This window comes from Nansenia antarctica (genome assembly GCF_963989245.1).
Source record: "Nansenia antarctica genome assembly, chromosome: 7".
NCBI lineage: Eukaryota > Metazoa > Chordata > Actinopteri > Argentiniformes > Microstomatidae > Nansenia > Nansenia antarctica.
The window spans coordinates 52,473,392-52,490,366 of NC_137677.1; the positions used below are offsets into that span (position 1 = coordinate 52,473,392).

General features: G+C 44.0%; 1 protein-coding gene across 1 annotated transcript; it reads left to right on the forward strand.

Moving 5' to 3' along the window:
- Positions 1-845: 845 nt before the first annotated feature.
- LOC308162756 (guanylate-binding protein 1-like) lies at positions 846-16,576 on the forward strand (the record flags this gene model as incomplete). Its single annotated transcript, XM_080536898.1, has 11 exons — positions 846-1,017; positions 1,203-1,330; positions 1,475-1,584; positions 4,577-4,788; positions 10,044-10,289; positions 10,783-11,063; positions 11,213-11,425; positions 13,295-13,397; positions 13,943-14,236; positions 15,381-15,505; positions 15,941-16,576. 11 exons carry the CDS (start codon positions 846-848, stop codon positions 16,574-16,576), a joined length of 2,520 nt encoding a protein of 839 aa, XP_080393024.1.
- Between the last annotated feature and the right edge of the window lie 399 nt (positions 16,577-16,975).

The window sequence follows — 16,975 nt, forward strand, 5'->3', positions numbered from 1 at the left end:
ACAATACCAATTGGTATTATTAAAGGGGAGGAATAATCGACCGAAATAACGTTTCCGAACTTTTTTGAGGAGTTTATTTACCGTTGAGAGGTAGATCGTACTAAGTATTTCGTTGGACCTTTACAGCTGTAGTCTGTGCATCACAATTAAACTTTGATTAGTTCCAAATGTGTGACACCTGTAGCCTGTAAGGTGAACGACACACACACACACACACACACACATGTATATATATATATATTTGACTTACCACGACGAGAGGAGTGACAGAGATGGGAGACTTTTCAGATTTAACGATCGGCTGTAGACGGTGGGCTATAAAGTCTCAAACCGAAAATGAAAGTATTGTGCAGAATAGCCGACGTAGCCTGCCCTGCTGCAAGGCGTTTCCCTTTAGACTTCGGAGAAATCAGGCAGTTAAAGTAAGTGCTGCCCTGTTCAGCAATACAAATAAATAATTCGTACCTTCACTTTCAGTGTTGAAGCCTATACATACTGCGCGTCTGAGCATCTGGACAGATCCCCTCGATTCAGCTTCTTTACGTGAGTAAATCATTATATAAGAAGATGACAGTGATAGTGAACAATAGGGTATGTGCACATTTGTCACATTGACCATTGTGTGTCTGTGTAAGCTACTCAAAGATTACATTGGATTGACCACATCAGGGGGAGGGAGGGAGGGGGTTGTTCAACAGAGAGTGTTGTTGATGGTTTTAGTGGGCTAAGTGTTTTTACCGATAAACACTGAGATATTCTAACCGTTGAATCAGACTCGATCAACTCACATTCTTTTTATTTTCGTATCATCTGCTAGATTTACTGTTGTTGAGAGTTTCCAGACCATGGATTCACCGATGTGCCTCGTCGAAAACGCGGAGGGCGAGCTCCGTGTCGTCCCGGAGGCCAGCGGGTACCTGGAGAGACTGACCCAGCCGGTCGTAGTGGTGTCGGTGGTCGGTCTGTACCGCACCGGCAAGTCATATCTCATGAACAAGCTGGCCGGGAAGAGAGATGGTGAGATGAGATACAGTACACATCGCATTTAAGTTTGGTTTGGACCTCAGTGCCCAACAATAGGCCTATATAATGATGTATTACCAGTATTTCCACCAGTAGATATTTATTTAATTTGGATGAATTAAAATGAATGGTACAAATTGATAAATAAATGACAATTCATAAATAAAATGTTGATTTAGGTTTTGCCCTGGGAGCCACCATCCAGTCCAAGACTAAGGGCATCTGGATGTGGTGTGTGCCTCACCCCAAGGAACCTAACGTCACTCTGGTGCTGCTGGACACAGAGGGGCTGGGGGACGTGGAGAAGGTGTGCGTGTGCGTGTGTGTGTGAAAAACAAAAGTACCTGAGGTTTGGTGCGCGTGCGTGTGCGTGTGTGTGTATGCGTTTTTGATTACTTTTATGAGATACATTGTATTTTATTTGAGATCACATGATCATTGTGAGTTCCAGGGAGACTCCAGGAACGATGGCTGGATCTTCTGCCTGGCCATCCTGCTGAGCAGCACCCTGGTCTACAACAGTCGAGGGACCATCGACAACCAGGCTGTGGAGAACCTGCAGTATCCTTTGGTCTCATCATCAGTCGCAGTGACCTCTGGGATCCTTGGGACGGCCCAACCCAGTGAAAGTTGAGATACAACTTGGTTAAAGTGTGAGTTAGATTAGAGTTAAAGGGACAGTTCAACCACATCCAAAATAAATGTTCTTTGTTTAAAAATGCTTATAGTTAGTGGTTAGTGACAGTGGCCAGATAAACATAACCACAGTGTAGATGAATCTGTCCATGCTCTACCATCTGAGCCACAGAGGACCAGTTAACAATGCACATTTTTAGTGTAGCCAGCAACACGTAAAACGACATCTACATCTTTATGGTCAAATCTTGAGTGAATGTGGCCCTTCCTGGATGAAGTTTTGAAACTTCGATTGCCTCCCTTTACCAACTCTGCTGCCCCTCCTATTGAGACATAATTCTCTAATAATAATCTGTTTATGGCTTTCTGCCCTATGGACCTGTAATGGTCACATGGTAAGGAGGAGGGGGGTGGATAAGGTGAGGTCATGTTCTCACATGAAGGTCCGAATCATGACCCGGAGCAAGTGGATGAGATTGCAACATTGTTGCATAAATTATTTCTCTGATTTGCGTTCTCACAGCCCTTTATGTAAACAAAGTAACATACGCAATCGAAGCAACAGACGTGGTAGTTGATTGGTCAGAACAATTGAAAATTGCCCGTTCGATCCGCTCTTATCCAGATCAACACGCATGCGCTGTTGTTTTCCTATGGACAGCCTCGATGCGTCGTTTCTAATCGGAGCGAAACCACCCTTTTCAAGCGGAGCATGTGTTGGTTGTTTGCTCCGGGAGCGACTTCAAATGCGCGTTCTCACAGCTCCAAACGACGCAGAGAAAGCTATGGTTACAACACTACATGTTACAACACAGTGCTTAGTTGTGCGGGGAGGAGGGTGGAGTCTGTCCAGTCAAACTGAAAGTGAAACAATTTTTGCTTTATATAATGTGTTATTTGCAGACTGTTACACACTATCTGGAAACCTGACAAATGATCCTCCTTCTGGGCAATGGGACAGTTCCATAACAACAACATTCTAATATTAATGTAACCTTTGGTGCCAAAATGGCACTCTTGAAAACCTCAAATCTCAAACTGTGTTTTCCTCAAACTGCGTTTCCCATATCATGGTTCTGAGACGTGCTTCACACTACAATGGAGGTGCATACGTTTCTGTAGGAAATCTTGGCACCAGGACAGTCCCATAACAACAACATTCTAAAATCAATATAATTTTGGGTGCCACAATGGTGGTTTTGAAAACTTTCAAACAGGTTAACCAAACTGTGTAGCCAGACAGGGGTCTGTAGCCTTGTAGGCTGTAGAACAGGGGTATTCAATTACAAATTCAGTTGGGCCAGATTTGAAAACCAAGAAATTTTGCTGGGCCAGACATTTTCAGCGGCCAGTAGCCTAGGCACCAGGTAATGACACATTTCAAACCAACACAAATGAATGTAGGCCTAATGAAATACAAGCAGTTTATTTATAGTTTTCCTTTTAAATTAGGTAACATCTGACACAGGCACGTCAAAAGTAATCTCAAAGTGCATAAAAAAGTGTACAGTAGTATACCAATAAAAAAATGTCCTTTTGTAAAATATAAATGTTGGTCATAGCTGACCCAGGCACATCACAAAGTGCTTTTAACTGAATGAAAATAACCATCAACGCCTTGAGTGCACGTTGAATTTAACAAGTTACAATTACAGTTAAACAATAAAATAGAATCTAATCTAATCTAATCTTACCCTGCTGACTTTCTTAGTGTGAGAAGTGACATGTTTTAATCTGAACAAGAGCAGTGACATTTGGCTCATAAGATGTCAATGCAATCCGAAGGCATTGGTGAAGAGTACTATTAGTCAGGGAACAACGAGAGCTGCTTTTTATTGTGTTCATGTGTGAAAAGCTTGATTCACAGGTGTATGTTGATCCAAACATACTGAGCACATGGATTGCTACTTTCTTAACGTTAGGGAACTGGTGCACGTTGACATTACTCCAAAACTTCGCAGGTCCATTAGTGCGAAGCTCCTGTGCCATGGTTACGGATGACTGCATGTCAACAAGTTCGAGTATGAATTTCCCCTCGTCGATGGAAGGCACCACTCCCTTTCCTCTGGTGGATAAGTCCCCTTCTATTGCAGCAGTGAACGGGTCTCTGGCAAAGCCCATCACCTCTGCGGGCAGAGCAAGTCCATCCAGTCGACCAGCAAAGTTCTCTTTCAACCTCGCAATGAAAACAGTCATCACATCTGTGATTTGTGCCGGGGATGAGACGCATTTGCGGAGCGTCGGAAAAATGCAGCATTCTGCCGGTGCAGAAGTCGGCCGTGAAAAGGTCCAGTTTGACTTGGAACGCGCCTGTTCCACAAGATCAATCACAGTTTGTCTCTGCCTTGTAGCCCCACATTTAGGTCATTCAGGTGTTTGAATATGTCGCTCAGAAAGCAGACATCAGCCATGAAGTTGTCGTCCAGTATACGATTCAAGTGTGTTTCTGCCTTCGTTTGCTTGCTGCTGCGGAGGAAAGTTGTAATCTCCTCTCTGAGATCACAGAAACGCTCCAGTGCCTTGCCTTTGGACAGCCACCTGACGTCGTTATGCAAAAGCAGATCGTGGTGCTCAGCAGACATTTCTGACAGCAGCTTGCGGAATAAGTTAATAATAATAATAATAATAATGTTGGAGGCTCGAAGTGGTGCGAATAAAATTAATTGTAGCCATCACGTTGTCCATTGTTGTTTTAAGCTCCCCGCTTAGTTTGTTTAGAGTGTTATATTCACGTTCTGTAGGCTACTATTGTAGACATTTCTGCATGAATTTCTGAACACTTGCGAAATACGTTTTTCTCTGCTTTTATGGCTGGGCCAATCGGGGGTCACGTCTGGGCCGCATGCGGCCCCCGGGCCGCTAATTGAATAGGCCTGCTGTAGAACTTGAATCTCCAAAGATCCTCAACGTAGCCCAGGTATGTGACAGAGCTGACGGAGAAGATCAAGGTGAAGGCCTCCAGCGGAGCTTCATCCTCTGAGGATGAGGAGGAGGGAGCGGACGGCCAGTTTGTTCAGTTCTTCCCTGACTTTGTGTGGGCCGTGAGAGACTTCACCCTGCAGCTCCACATCGATGGCAGAGACGTCAATGAAGATGGTTATTTGGAGTACGCACTGCAACTCAAGAAAGGTGACATTTTTTCATACCCAGTAACACACAACAGCATCCAGTGGCTTTCTCTAGAATATTGCGAAATGAGCTACACTATAGTTTGTCCATATCATATACACAAAATATGTGATATAGTTATACTTACATATTGTGTGGTGGCCTGGGAAAACCCTTCACATGGTGGCATTTTGACATTTTCATTTTTTTATATTTCCATAAATTAGAAGTTCTCAGCTATTCATAACTGGTTGAATAGCCCTTTATTTTAAAAAGTTATGAGCATTTTAATGTAGCATGTCAAATCCTCCCCTTTGTCCTCCGGGTCGGGGGAGGAGCCTATGCAGATCGGCCGGTCTCGTTAGTCTGCTTGTGATGCGGTGGTAGTCTGCTTGCCTCGTCGGTATGCGAGGGACAGATCCATTTGTGTGTTTTCTAGTTAAGATGTTATTACTTTATGCTTATTGTGAGCATCAGTAAACTGGCAATAACACAGGTGGAAGTATCGTCTCTCCTTTCGCTCATGTGTGCGTGCGTTGCTTAACTGAGAATGAGACACGTTCAACGTGATGTTGTTTCGCTAGCAAACTACCCGCCACAAAAACATAAAAATAAGTACTTTCTCTTTTGTTTTCTTAAAATGTTTATTCACCATAATGTACAGTGGCGGCTGGTGCTAAACATTTTGGGTGGGGCACAGGTTATGGGGGCATGCTCCACGGGGAAGAATATCAACTTTAAAATCTGGATTTACAGTCGATTTTAGCATGAGAATAGCTCTACCCCCCTGTACAGACCTCGCCATCCCCTCTACCCCCCTGTACAGACCTCTTCATCCCCTCTACCCACCTCTACAGACCTCTTCATCCCCTCTACCCCCCTGTACAGACCTCTTCATCCCCTCTACCCACCTCTACAGACCTCTTCATCACCTCTACCCACCTCTACATCCCCTCTACCCACCTCTACAGACCTCTCCATCCCCTCTACCCCCTGTACAGACCTCTCCATCCCCTCTACCCTCCTCTACAGACCTCTTCATCCCCTCTACCCCCCTGTACATACCTCCTCATCCCCCCTACCCCCCTGTACAGACCTCTCCATCCCCTCTACCCCCCTGTACAGACCTCTTCATCCCCTCTACCCCCCTGTACATACCTCCTCATCCCCCCTACCCCCCTGTACAGACCTCTCCATCCCCTCTACCCCCCTGTACAGACCTCTTCATCCCCTCTACCCCCCTGTACAGACCTCTTCATCCCCTCTACCCCCCTGTACAGACCTCTTCATCCCCCCTACCCACCTCTACAGACCTCTTCATCCCCTCTACCCCCCTGTACAGACCTCTTCATCCCCCCTACCCACCTCTACATACCTCCTCATCCCCCCTACCCCCCTGTACAGACCTCTTCATCCCCCCTACCCCCCTGTACAGACCTCTTCAATCCCTCTACCCCCCTGTACAGACCTCTTCATCCCCTCTACCCCCCTGTACAGACCTCTTCATCCCCTCTACCCCCCTGTACAGACCTCTTTATCCCCTCTACCCCCCTGTACAGACCTCTTCATCCCCCCTACCCCCCTGTACAGACCTCTTCATCCCCTCTAGTGAGTGTGTGTGTGTGTGTGTGTGTGTGTGTGCGCGTGTGTGTGTGTGTGTGTGTGTGTGTGCGTGTGCTGAATACATAAACAAACAAGCTAAAAGACGACAATAGAAAACGTACCATGCTGACGATATTACTAAATGTTTGAAGTAGCTTTTATCTTAGCTGACTCTCTTACCTTCAGGTCGAGTTTGTGTATTCTGGCTTCGCAAAACACCAACAGTAGCAGGCTAAACACAGCCGGTGCGGAGATTGCGACCACAAACGAAGTTTGACTTCGGTAATAGGTCCAGTTGTAATATCCTCAAGTTGGGAACAAAAGATGCCTCCTTCTAATCCATTTGTTCAATTTGTTTACAGAAAGAAATCCTCCTAAATCCTCGGTTATACGATTTTCCCATTACATCACATTACTAGCCGCCATAGCGATGGTAAAGCAGGTGAACGAAGCTACGCCGGACATGACGTAAGCACGTACGATTCTTTGTGCATGTCCCAAAACCCCATAGACAATTGACCGAATGGCCTGAAGTTACCAAAATAGATTTTACATGCAAGTCTACGAGAACAGCCTAGTGCAATTTCGAGTAGACTGAAAGTTGCCCCGAAAGGGGCGGGACTTGAAGCTGATTGGAACATACTCCACAGAACACTAGCTGATTGGACTATGATATACTCCACAGAACACTAGCTGATTGGACTATGATATTCAGAAGCAACACTGTCTAGAAGTCATAGAAAAAAAATCTCTCTCTTCTCCCTTTGGTGGGGCATTGCCCAATTGCCCCTAATGAACCAGCCTACCCTGATAATGTAGTATGGAGTTCAAAGTACTAGAATACCACATAATATCAAAATCGCCAAAATCGCGATTTCCATCTATTTGCTCTTTGCCACGAACGAAAGCCAGCGACATCCGACGGGTTTTCCCAGGCCACCACAATTATGCAAAGAGGAAAGAGGTTGAACAATGATAATCTTGGCTCTGACTGTTACTGAATAACATGCAATAAAACCCTGGAATGATAACATTTATTTTAATTAATTAATTTAATTAATTGTACAATTAACTACCAAAACGGATATGCTGCGATTTTGGCAGAAAAGGTGGTGTTATTCAGCAAGATCAGATGTTTAGTCTGTACAGAGGAGGGATTCCAAGTTAACAAAGTAGATCCCAAATTGTCTGTTGCCTGTCACCCTGCACACACATACGTGTGTGGCAGCTTGCCTCCTGCACACATATGAAAGAATCTGGCCTTCAGACAACAACTTACAGAGTTCTCCCTCCCCCAGTAGCTGTGAATCAAACCTTATGTCACTCGACCTATCTCAACCATATGGTTGCCATAGCTTTATCAACATCACATTCCAAAACATTACCCACAGCTGAAAACTCAGACATGCCACATTATATTGATCAGATCTCACAACTTATTTTTTTCCAATAATATTTTTATTGAAGGACAAGATAGAAAACATACAATGGACAATATAAATAAAACTTTTTTTTTTAAACAAAAAACACTCCCCATCCCATCCCCCTTCCAATCCCACCTGCCCCCAACTTAGAGCAATATAGTACCTTGAAAAAGGAAAATAAAGGGCGTAAGGGAGGGCGTCCCAGAGGGACGGGGCTGTGGCTGAAAAGGCCCTATCACCCCAGGTCCGGAGCTTGGTCTTGAGGGTGGTTTGGTCGTCAGACCTGAGGCAACGGGAGGGGGTGTGGAGCGGGACGAGGTTGGCAAGGTAGGAGGGGGCCAGATTGTTGATGGCTTTGTAAGTGGTGAGTAGGATTTTGAATTGGATCCTGAATTTGACCGGGAGCCAGTGTCTGTTTTGGAGGACAGGGGTGATGTGGTCACGGCGGTGAGTGGAGGGGAGCAGACGGGCAGCAGATTTCAGACACAGATGCAACACAATGCACTTTTACTAGAATATGTAGTTCATCATGGGAGTTTTATAGTTCAGTCATGGGAATTTAAAACGGTAACAACAGAGAATAAGTGAGTACTAGCGACTATGGTTCAGACATTTATTTCATGAAAATAGTAATATGTTTAAGCTTGGCTTAATTGGATGGCTCTGCTCTGTCGAGCTCCCTGCCTCCCTGTAGAGCTCCCTCCCTGCCTCTGTAGTTAAACTACCACAACATAGAAGTATACAATATGGCAGTGAGCCCATGATTTATCAAAACCCCTGTAGGAAGGCTACATGCAGAGCGACTGAGCGGGTGGAGGCTGATGGCGGTGGGTGGGATGACCACACAAAACGTCACAGACGTGTTGACAATTAAAAAAATGTCAAACATTGAAAATGTCAAACCTCTAATGTCCTTTTTTTTAAAATATATATCTTCAAATGCTTCGACATAGAGGGCACTACAATGTGTTACTATCAGCCTGTCGACTGCCATAAATATTGACGTAGCAGGGCAAATTCTCTGAGCATTTAAAAAATAAATTGTTTTCTTTTCATATAATTTTCTCCGATATCTTTAAATGGATCTCTTATCCTTTAACACCCTGTAGAGAGACGTGCACCACGCATGTTCATATACAATTTCGGACCAATCTGACTTACAGTTGATTTTAAGTGAAAGTTTGTCCAAATTTTCCACCTGCAGAAAAATACATTGTGGTGGCATTGTGGGTTCTTGAGGCAAATATGTTCCCCGTGAGGAAAGACAGATATGTACCAAGTTTCATACATTTTCGGGGTAGAAATGCCAGCATTGTGAAGTGACTTGATTTTCTATTTGTTATTATAGCACCACCTATGGTCTGATCATGGTAATTATTTCTGGCATTGTTACTGATGCTCTCTAGTTGTGGCATGCACATTTATAGCATTTTTGGTCAGGGACTTTAACTAGCAGAGCAAAATCTATGAGAATTTGACAATTCTGACCCAATTACTTTTTGTTTTCATATCATTTTCTCTGACATCTTGGGATGGATCTCTTATCCCTGAACACCCTATAGAGAGACGTGCACCACGCATGTTCATATGCAATCTTGGACCAGTCTATGGGGGTTTTTACAAGTACATTTTTAAAAGTTTGACCAAATGTTTCACCTGCAGAAAAATCCATCATGGCGGACCTTATGGGTTCTTGAGGCAAATATGTTCCCCATGAGGACAGACACATATGTACCAAGTTTTTTCATTTTCATCCAACGGAGTGGAAATGCCAGCATTCTGTTAATTATTTACTTTTGGTTATTATAGCGCCACCTATGGTCTAATCATGGTCATTCATTCTGCCATAGTTACTGATGCTCTCTAGTTGTGGCTAAGAAAAGGAAACATTGAATTAAATTGAACCAAACTGTTGTTTTGTCTTCTTTTAGCTCTACACTCCAACAGTTTGGTTCAATTTAATTCAATGTTTCCTTTTTAGTGTTCCTACTACTACTATGTAGTAGGAACAGTATTGTTATTGGTGGTATACTTCTTCTTATTATTATTATTATTTTCCCCGCTTTGGTCAAATAGCTCAATGTCCCTGACCAAAAATGCTATAAATTTGCATTTGCAATACTTATACCCAAATATTGTATTATCATGTTTTGTTTTCTATCGCTTGCATTCCCCTGAAATTGTCATGACATCTCTGTTGTTGTTGTTGTTGTTTTGTTTTTCAATACTCAGTCATGCTAAATCTTGCAGGTAAATGTAATCGGAAGATCAATGACTACAACCTCCCCCGAGAGTGCATCAGGACCTTTTTCCCCAAGCGGAAGTGTTTTGTGTTCCCGACCCCCACCACTCCTGAGAACATGCCCCTCCTGGAGACCCTGGACGAGAAGGAGCTCAGTCCAGGCTTCCAGAAGGTGGTGGAAGCCTTCTGTTGCCACATATTCCAGGGGAGCAGGGTGAAAACCGTCAAAGGAGGGCACCGAGTCACTGGGAGGAGTGAGTCGGATACCTGCTCAGATGCAACTTTATTACTTTATTCATGTGTTGATCAATGTGGAGAGCATGCAGCATCTGGCCTGTAGAGGGAGCTACAGCACTGTGGGGGAGTGTGGGTGGTGGGATAATTTGGACTTGAGGAGTGAGTTTTACCATTTCACCTCGGTTACACTCACCCCTCTAAACTAATGACACCACAGCAAGCCTAGCCATAGAGCTGAGCTCAACTGCGTATCTGGTCCCAGTTCAACAGTTGTTTGTCTCTCCCAGCCTTCTACTGAGGATTGAAGCAAACACACACTGTAACCGCCTTTGGTAATGGGATAATTAGCACCTGCCGACACCAAATAATCCCACCACCCACACTCCACCACAGTCCTGTAGCTCTCTCTACAGGTCAGATACCACCACCCATGCTCCCCACAGTCAAGGATCAAAAGCTATACCGTTATTTACCCATTTCTGTGTGGGTCGCCCCTCCTCTGACGTGCAGTGCTGAGCCACCTGGTGAAGACGTATGTGGGGACCATAGCGTCCGGTGCCGTGCCCTGTCTGGAGAATGCAGTGCTGGCCATGGCTCAGATAGAGAACCAGGCTGCTGTGGAGGAGGGCCTGAAGGTGTACCAGGGAGCTATGGAGCAGGTGATGGCTTTGTTCCCTGTGGACATGGACCAGATGTCAGAGCACCACCTCCGCTCAAACCACCAGGCCACCAAAGAGTTCATGACCAGATCCTTCAAAGACGAACACGGAGACTTCTTGAAGACCCTGGCAGTAAGAGAACTGCATCTGGCTAGCATGCACATGTGTGTACACACACACACACACACCACATACATGCTCTCAAACCAAGCACAACAATGTAAAAACAGCATAGTTCTCAAGTACTTTCTCGTAGCTCTAAAAATGCTCTTCTCTTTCAGGAGGGTATTGTAAAGCTCCACGCTGAACTTGTCATCAGGAATGAGGAGGTCTCAGAGAACAAGTGTAACGATCTGCTGACCAAGCTGTCTGCTCCGGTGGCCAAGAAGATCCAGGAGGGGTTCTACGCCAACCCAGGGGGATACGAGCTTTACTGCGGTGACCATGACAACATCGTGGCACAGTACCGCTCAGAGCCCAACAAAGGAGTCAGGGTAAGAACATGGTGTCTTTGTTGAACTTGAATAGTTACACAGATTTCTCAGTCCTTCAGTAATTCATAGGTTATTAAATGAAATTACTAGGGGTGTGCGGAATACTATATATGAATACTCGTTAAAGATTTGGGGCATTTTACGAATACAATTACCGTATTTTCCGCCCTATAAGGCGCACCGGAGTATAAGGCGCACCTTCAATGAATGGCCTATTTTAGAAATTTTTTCATATACAAGGCGCACCGGCTTATAAGGCGCACCGGCTTATAAGGCGCATAGAATAGATACTGCAGTCAAACGTTTGACTGGGGTTGCGTTACGCCCAAGCTCCACCTACTGCGTTGCGTCACCTCTCCATCGGTGTTGTGTCAACTTCCCGTTGTCCAAGCTCCACCTGAGCGTTGTCACCATCAACGTTCTACCTGCTCCACTGTCAAAAATATATATTTTTCCACCTCAAGTATCAGCCGTTCGTCATCCATTTTTGCAACAAGCGTCAAGGACCTGCGGTGATTCACAGCTGACTCGCGTGAATAGCAATTCGCAATAGCTGCAACCACGAGATATAGAGTAGTTAGCTACAAGCATTTTCAATCTGCTATTATCTCTATTAGTGGATTAACCGCTGTGGTGATTTAACAGCTGATAAAAATACATCAAGTAGACTACAAACAGAGCAAAACAACACCAGAAAACAACCAATAGGCTATACAATTATAACCAACAACCAATATGTGACAGCTCCTGGTGAAATGTGCAACGTACTTTTTCAGTTTTTACACATGCTTAAACTGCAGATTGTAAGCTTTCAAATGATGTGTCATACATTCAAATCAGAGAAAGATTGAACACGACAGGCGTATTTGAATGTTGGTTCATCTCAAACACTGAGATGAACGCTGCTAGCGGCTAACAGCTAACAAAACACATCGCTACGAAGGTCTAAACTGTATTTTAATAACATGACAACATACTGGGAGAACATCGACATGCTAAAAACACATAACTACACATAACTAGATGAACACACAGTTCTTGCTTTTGAACACGAGCTAAAACGAAAGTATGTTTACAAATCAACCCTCCCTTACCGGTAGCCTCCGGCAAACGAGAATAATGAATCCAATACACAAATGATAAGTGTTTAGTGATCGTTAAACTGTTGTTTATTATATCGAGTGGGTACTTTAAAACTTCAAGTTGAAAGCACCAAGAATCTCACTTTGTTCCCTCGGAAAAACAGGAACTAAAACTCAGTACCACCCACTTAACCCTCCGTACGGAACAATACTCCCAACTATTAGTTCCGGGGGTGAATTATGTTAACCCACCACAAGCATAGCATTCGCGGAGATTCCAAGATGGCGGCCGTCGTTTACTGATTACCGTAATGCTGCAAGCGGTGCGGCTTTGTAGTTTACCAGTCGTACTGAAACATTGTATTATTATAAAAAAAAAAATATTGGTCATGTAATTTTTACATTTTGATCCATATATAAGGCGCACCGGGTTATAAGGCGCACTGTCGGTTTTTTTTTTTTTTTGGGACTTTTAAGTGCGCCTTATAGGGCGGAAAATACGGTATTATAATATTATGAGAGGAATCCTTTATAGCTCCAAATAATTAATTGATTGGCCACTTAGCTGTCTCTCAACAATTGGGACAGGTGTGTGATGTGCCTGCTGCCATGACTGTACTACCTACTCGATGGACCATGTAGGAAATAACTGAAAGGAACAATTTGTGAGGAGGAAACATGACAAGCGCTTGCCTGACTGACTTGCCCACAGCTCTGACAAACCTGCGCAATGGCATTCTACTCTGGTTACAAATATGTCCTAATTAATATGTGTTGTGTTCTGTAGGCTGAGGAGGTCCTGGAGGTGTTCCTGAGAGAGAAAACTGCAGAGTCCAACTCCATCCTACAGGCCGACAAGAAACTAACTGAAATTGAGAAACAGTTAGAGGGTAAGCTATTTCCCTTTCATTCATATGGTCATATCAAATTATATAATTACACCAGCTTTGTGTACAGTAGATACTTGACAGACCGGATTCTGACCCGGCGTTTCGTGTGTTGCAAGACTGTATTACCCCACCGAGCTAAAACCCATGCATTAACTACTCTACCAAGTCTTACTTCTCCTTGGATCACCCATGTTATGTCTACAAATATCCAAACTGAATGTAAAAATAGATTATTGAGACTCAGGCTATGGTTAGGCTGTTTCATTTCAAGGTTTTAAGCCCCAAGAAACTCTGTTAAGTGTTATGATGGGATCATATTCAAGAAGAATTTGAATTACACCCTAAAACAGCTATCCATCTGCCCGGACCACAGTTTTAGTTAATTTGTTCTATTTACTGCCGAACTCAAATTTCCCTCAGGGTAAAATGCCATTTTACTGAACTGAACTGTTATAGAGTAGGTTACCTTTATGGGAGGCGGAACCGAACTGAGTAGCCCAGTGAGTTTCCATACATTCTCCTTCTCTCCCTTTGGGATCAACCAGAGGAGTTGAAGCGAGCGGCCGTGCTGGAACAGGAGAAGAAAGCTGTGGAGGAGAAACAGGCGGAGATGGAGCGCACCATGGAGGAACACCGCCGGAGTCATGAAGAGAGGATGAGGCAGATGGAGGAAAAGATGAAGGCGGAGTTTGACCAGGAGCAGAGGGAATTCACCAGGGCTATGGACAGCAAGATGCAGGAACAGAAAGACCTATTGGAGAAGGGCCACAAGGAGAAGGCTGAGATGATGAAACAGGAGATCGATGAGCTCAAGAAGACCAACAGCGCTGAGAAGTCAGGTTTCATGGATAAGGTCCTGTCAGTTGTCAGACCTGTATCGGAGATTGCAGGCACCGTCGCAAACTCTGTTTTCCAATACAAGATGATGAAGAGCATGTTCTAGTGACTGTACTTCAATGACAGTGTAGGCTAGTTTTCTTTGTTTACATGGTATAATAGCTAAAAGAGGCAATCCACTGTCTCCTCTCCCAATGACTTCTTGATAAATGTACATTCTTAGTGAGACTCCTCCTCCGCCAACAGTATGCTTGTTTAGCTCTAAAATATGGAGGCATCACATTTGTTATCGGTGTGTATGTTCTTAATGATCTTCATAATCATATAATATATTTTACCTGGAACACACTTCTCTTTTGTGCAATCTCAGAGTGCCACTTGACAACAGCGCCTACAGAATAGAGGCAGAACCAATCTCAGATTGCTATACATGCATCAATGGATTCATTAATAAAAACATTTTAATGTACTTTGAATCTGCTAATGTTTTGTCCTTTCAAACGTCCACTCATGGTTATTAAGTATGGAATCCTCGGTATGTGACTGAGACGGTTTGAACCTGGGTCTTCCCAGACCCATGTGGAAAACACAAGCGTCTACCATTAGGCCAAGAAAACATCCTCAAGTCCTGGGGCTACTTCACCACAAGATCCTGATTCCAAATCATCCGAGTGAAATGAACATGAGACACTGCTGATGTCCTAACAGTTGTACAGGTTCTAAGTTTATAACAGTTCTTCTTCTTTTCTTTTTTTGTGGGGCAGTCCCACTCATATTTTTTTTTTATTGGACAGATATAGTGAAGACTGACAGGAAAGTAAGGAGAAGAAGGGAGAGAGGGCATGTCAGCAGGGCATGGACCAGATTCGAACCCATGCCAACATGGGCATATGTGTGCACTGTAGACCGCGGTGCTAGACCACTGGACCACCCCAGGCCATGAGTTTATAACAGTTCTACAGGTCCTAAGTTTATAACAGTTCTAATAGTGCTAAGAGATTGAACTGTTCTCAAGTTCCTAGCCAGGTGTAACTGTTTGAACAACATGGCTCCTAAACAACCTAAAGTCACTAAACTGTTTGTTTCAAGGTAAATATTTATCTCACTGAGGTGTTCAGTAATGTGATGTAATCCTTTTTGACCCAGAGGAGAAAGAGAGGGCAGCCGTGGCTGCACAGGAACTGAAGGCAGCAGCAGAGAAACAGCAACAGTTGGAGAGAGAGAAGCAGGAGATGGAGAGGAGTCACAAAGAAAGTGTCCGTCAGCTGAAGGTAATGATACAGAGAACCAACATCATATTTTGATGTCTTACACACACATATTAATATAGATATAATGTTCAGTATTTACAACAATTGTCCTTGAAAGGTTAATGACCACAGATTTCAGCAAACACCCTATAATGAATAATTCCATTCCTGATAATGATTTGAAATATAATAATATAACTAGAAACTAGACCGACTCCTTCCTGTAAATATATGGGTCCATGTTGTGTTGTACAGTAATCCATATCAGGAGAGGCTGGTGGAGGGAGAAATTGGAGAATGGGCTCATGCGTGTTTCATTCTTCATACGTGTTTCATTCTTCATTCCATTCCATGCATTACAATGAGCCGTCCTCCGATGTGTACCGCCACAAGCCTCTCCCAGTCCATATTGTGTTGTACAGTACCCACACATGCTCTGGTCCTCTCTGGTCCTAGGCTAAGATGGAGCAGGAGGCAGAGAAGAACAGGCGTGAGATGGAGAGAGCGATGGAGAGCAAAATGGAGGAGCAGAAGAAGCTGCAAGAGAAAGGCTTCCAAGAGAGAGAGGAAGACATGAGGGAGCAGATAGAATGTCTTAAAGAGATGGTGGAGGAGACCAAGAGACAGGAGGAGGCAGAACAGGCTCGACATTTACACACCACCTTGGAGAACCTCACCGGCACCATGGGTCAATACTACACCTACAAAACAGCTCGCGAGGAACGCAAGGCACTCAAGGCACTCAAGGCACTCCAGGCCCAGCAACAGAGATCCAATACGCTCAGGCAAGACGTGGGACACTTGAAGCTCCGGCCAGACAGGGATGAGGCGCCCAATCCCCAACCAAGGGCGGCTCGCCCCACCTCTGAAAAGCTCAACCCTCTCCCGGAAGCCAAGACATCCCAAACCAACGCAGGAGGGGTTGACGAAGCCAGGATGAAGAAACGTAGGAACCCTGATCTTGAGGATGTAAAGAAGTTCAAGACTGGGACCGGGGAGACCCAGAAACCCATGCTTGCACTTCCTCCTCCCCGGGAGACCCCAAAAGAGAAAAAGGTAGAAGAATTTGATGTAGTAGAAATATTTGACTAAATGAAATGATGTTTCTTTTTTTCAAACATTATTGGTAAAGAACATTGTCTAGTGTAGAAGTCTTGTTATAAGTTTAAGTTTGATCATGATAATGATTTGCAACAACAACAGAAACAGAAACAACAGAAATATAAAATGTAACTGTGGTGCAGTATTGCACAGAACTGTTAAACTGCTAAATGAAATCAGTCTTTAAATCAGATTGTATGCGTCAATGTTATCTCTGTTTTAGTACTACAAAGCAACCACAATAAAACTACAATAAAATGACAATGATAAATGCTAAACTCATTTCTGAGTTTGGTCTCTGATGTCTCTAGTCATCTGATGGAATACTGTTAGTCCAACTCACAATATTGGAACACTCATCTAATGTATGTATTCTATTCTAGAATCTAT